The 4,545-nt window shown below is 36.1% G+C and overlaps 1 protein-coding gene across 1 annotated transcript in view; it reads left to right on the plus strand.

Moving 5' to 3' along the window:
• Positions 1 to 346: 346 nt before the first annotated feature.
• Positions 347 to 4,545, plus strand: part of DPP10 (dipeptidyl-peptidase 10 (non-functional)) — a gene marked incomplete at its 5' end in the record, with an annotated part of 51,294 nt that continues 47,095 nt past the window's right edge. The window contains 2 exon segments of the mRNA XM_010019208.1: positions 347 to 467; positions 4,483 to 4,544. Coding sequence (XP_010017510.1) covers positions 347 to 467; positions 4,483 to 4,544 — 183 coding nt within the window.

The raw sequence follows: 4,545 nt of genomic DNA on the forward strand, positions 1-4,545 counted from the left end.
TTATTTTATTAGATAGAATGGAATTAATGGAAAATTTATCTATCCAACTGTTATAAACCTTCTCTCCTGTATGATTCTGAGGAATGTAATAATATTTCTTACAGTGTGTAGTACAGTGTTCAACAGGGAACACAGTCTCAAAGAATTTGGCTTGGCATAAGTATTAAAAGTTTGCTCTAGTTTGTCCAAGTTGATAATAAAAGTAAATATGAAGCCAGTATTGGTGAAAACTTATACTGAATTACTCAGTACACTGTTCTGAGCCTGAAGAAATTATTCATTGCTGAACATTCATTTATATCTACCAAAATATTCTTTTTCTCTCCATCCCTCTTACTGCATCCAGATTTATATTTTTGAAAATAACATCTACTATCAGCCTGATGTAAAGAGTAGCTCATTGCGCCTGACATCTTCAGGAAAAGAAGGAATTATTTTTAATGGAATTGCAGACTGGTTATACGAAGGTAAGCTGGACAAATATATCTGTTTATTAAGACAGATGAGAGGTTCTTACACAGACCAAACAGCACAAATCTGTTAATTTCAGAAAATGCTGTGTAAGGTTGTTTTTGCTTCTTTGCTGTCTCATTTTCTTGCAAGATTGTCTTTGTATCTATTCATACTTTCTATTGACTGCTGTTTTGCATGTAACAATATTTTCTCAGAAAGAGGAATTTATTTTCAACCTGAATATATCAAATGTATTATGAACACTAGGTAGTATGTAAAAATGCTGTAGTAGTGAATTTTTGATGTGTGATTTTACTACCAATTTCACTGGGGCTGGCATTTCAAATAGAGGTATTCAAATAAAACTAAACATCCTGTATGTTTTGCTCATCTAGAATAACTCCATTCATACCTTTGAAGCTGTTCGGGGTTTACAACACAAGTGAAGAGGGAAAGGAGTCAGTTTGTTGCCTGTCTGAACTGCAGTGCTGATCTGTTTACGGATAAAACATCCTAATAGAAGAAGTCACAGAATTGTAGCATGCATAGAAGGAGAATTGGCTTCAGGTGCATACACAGCGAAAAGTGACCAAAGATGATGCTGCCTGGTGCCTCACTTTATCACTTTGTCTCCTTCAGCCTCAGTTGTGATTGGTGTGCTGTATGTTAGCATGACTCATGAGGGACTTCAGCCCCTCAAGCCAGGCAGTAACATCATGTTTGACTTTAAGAACATGCTTCAGTCCAATCTGAGTGTTTTGACAAGGTCTACAAGTGTCATACTGTTACCTCAACAGTGGCTGCTACTTTTGCTTACATGAACCTGTGCTAGGCTCTTCGAAAACTTGCTGTTGCTGGCAGGCAGTGCCAAAATGGAGTGGGCAACTCAATCTGTGATATCCTCTGGCTTCAGAAGCCATCCTCAGCAAAGTACTGCAAAATGTTTCTCTCTGCTTTTAATGTAATAATAAGTAAAACAAAAAAAAAAAAGGGGGGGGGGAGTAGATTGCCCAGCTTGGTACAGGAACTTAAAATTAACACTCATTTCAGTTATTCTTTCTATGGGACTCATTAATTTTATAGATAAATAGCTCAGTATTAAATATTCTGTTATCTGAAGTATGTAACTTCTCATATGCAGAGTTTTGCAGGGCAGAGTGGTTTTTAGGAATGGTGTTATATCACAAAGTAGGGAACTTCAGGGTGGCCCTTGGAAATGGTCTGCATACCACTTGGCATTTCACTAGTTAAAAGCACATAGCTCACATCATGAATTCTTAAGATCTCTGACCAAGTAGACTCTGAAATTAGAACGATAGTTTGCATCCCTTCGCCATATAAATGCCTGTGTGTGATAGTTACCCATTTCCAAAGTTTCTAAGGATGTTTTGTACTTCTTTAATGTAGCAGCATATTTCAAAACTTAAGGACAAAGGACATCTTTGGAATGGAATAGTTTTATATGCATTTCATATTCTTCAAATCTAATACGACTGCAAGCAAATTGAATAATGTAAGCATATATAGCTCACTGAAGTTGATACAGTATATCCAGCTTTTGCTAAAATAAAGTGAAATTAGTCTGAGTCACAGTCACAGATGCAACAAGGCAATTCTGGATCCATTTCTTCAAGCATTTTGAGGACACCTGTTCAGAAGAGGTCAGTTTTTATTTCAAGAGAAGACTCTTTGGGGTACAGCGGGGTGCAGCATGGAGCTGCAGTTAACAACATACAGCGAAGGATCATTATACAGCCCTACTCCACAGAACAAAATGTAATATGAGATTCTTTAAAAGTCTGCAAAAGATCATAAGGATATCATAGGGTAATTCAAGCAGGAAAGTACCGCAAAAGGTTACCTAATGCAACTGATCAGTTCTGGTATTTGCCAGGCATTTTATTTGAGCTGTTTGGAAGGGATGGAGTAGACCATCTAAGAATTACAAAGATAGAAGTTTAAGGCACATTTTAATGGAAAAAAATTGAGGGGTTTAATATGATTTGGACTCTGTTCATAAGAACTTCTTTAGCTGACAACAAAACACAAATCTCCTAATATATGCTGGTGGTGATTTTTTACTGTGAACTCATGGACACATAAGTCTCATACCTGGCTGATTTTCAAAAAGGCCATGCACCTGCTTCTCCCTTTTTGAAAAGGAAGCCAGGTGAATTCATCCAAATATCTTATACCTCCACATCAGTTACCACCCCAGTTTGTTTTTGTTTCCTATCTTTACAGCTACACACATACCCTTGTCTTGAGAAGGAAAAGCAAAAGATGTCTATTCTGGAACTAGAAAGTTTCTGAAATGGTGTGGGAGGTGGTGCATATCTCCAGTCCTTTCTTCTAGTGCATGTCCTAAAGCCTTACTTAAGTGATTTTTACCATTCTTCTCCAAGTTATTTCATCCTGGGCCCAAATAGCTGTTGCATTTCCTGACTTATGGAGAACTCTTTGGGTTACTAGGGATGCAGGCAGGCAGCAGGCTCTTCTTCACAATATGCATAATTAAAATAAGGATAAAAGCGAATTCTGTCTTTACACATTGGAGGACCACAGTCCATGTCTGCAGGCATGAATCAATGTACTGCTTCTTTCCCATTAACCATTGTTTATCTTAGAGCAGTCCTCTGCTGTCACTAGTGGTTTTAATAGCATCAGAAGCTGAGGAGGCTGAATGTTGTCCAGAGATTTTCCATTGGACTGAGAACTGTTTCTCCTTTAGACCTCATTTGTTTTCTTTTATCATTTGCATAAATTTGTTATTAGCATTTTACCTTACAAAGCATTTGGGAATCGCATTTTCTCTGTGTGAATAACCTTGTTTGAGTGCAAACAATAATATTTTCAAACAAACACAACTGTGATTTTTGCTATCTGATATTCACCATTCATTCTCTGCTGTTGTCTCATGTAAAAGGTTTTACTTATCCACCCAGGGAGAGAAGCATGACCCAGAATATATGACTTTGGATATAGGTCCCACTTTATTGCACCTAGCCTGAGATAATACAAACTACTAAGCCACTTCAAAACTTTTAGAATCTGATTAGCACCTTGGAGGGTCTCCATTGACTCTTTGAGTAGTTTTGTAGGTAGGGTCTTAAATTAGATATGCAGTCAGGCCTTTCTTCCTGTTAGTATGTATTCTCAATTAGTTCTGCAGCCAAATTCTTAAAATTTAAATACAAAATGCTCAGCAAACGAGTCAACATATCAAATACATAATGGAAAAAAATCCAAGTCTTCTCACAAGTGGAAGACACAAGACCTGTGCAAGGTGAATTTGGTCTGGAGCTGCTTTACTGGGATTCTGGGTTGGGTGCTGCTTCTATGGTTGTTTCTGGTTTGTTTCTTTTGAATACAAAATACAATGACAATAAATGTAATAAAACGTTGCATGACATTTTTGAGGATTATTTTCATTTGGAAATCAAGTAAAATTTGCATAAAAATAAAAATTTTGTTTGGATTTTCAAAAAAGTTATGTTGCAGAAAAAGTGAATTTTCTAAGAATGAAAACTGAGATTTAGACTGAAATAAAAAAGGCAAAATATTGTACTCCAAGAATGATTACACAGATATCACTGTGTGAGAATCTGCATGTTACAAGGTGCCACAACTCAGAGAAATCAGGTATGCTAAAGTTTTTTATTTAAAAAAAAAGAAAAAAGACAATACTAAAAAAACCTTCCTATTAAAATGATTCAAATATTTAAAAAAAAATTAAACACATCTAATGGAATGTAATAGAACTAAACATGTGGCAGTTACAATCATCTTTTGCATTTAAACGTGATTTATTGTTGTCAATGGAAGTATTCATTTGAGGAAAATGGTTAAAGTTTGGTTTTTCGATACGGCTTGTTATCCAAACATTCAACTCAGGATAATAAGGAATTAATGAAATTACAACCGATGCGTTTGAAGTAGGCACAGAAAGAACAAATCAGTGCCAACTGAATGAGATGGAAAATATGTGATAGTTATTTTTATGGACCCTAAGGAAATCTCATTTTGCAGAGGAACTTCTTCATTCTCACATTGCCCACTGGTGGTCTCCAGATGGTGAAAGACTGGCATTCC

Source organism: Nestor notabilis, unplaced genomic scaffold (genome assembly GCF_000696875.1).
Source record: "Nestor notabilis isolate BGI_N333 unplaced genomic scaffold, ASM69687v1 scaffold20877, whole genome shotgun sequence".
Taxonomy (NCBI): Eukaryota; Metazoa; Chordata; class Aves; order Psittaciformes; family Psittacidae; genus Nestor; species Nestor notabilis.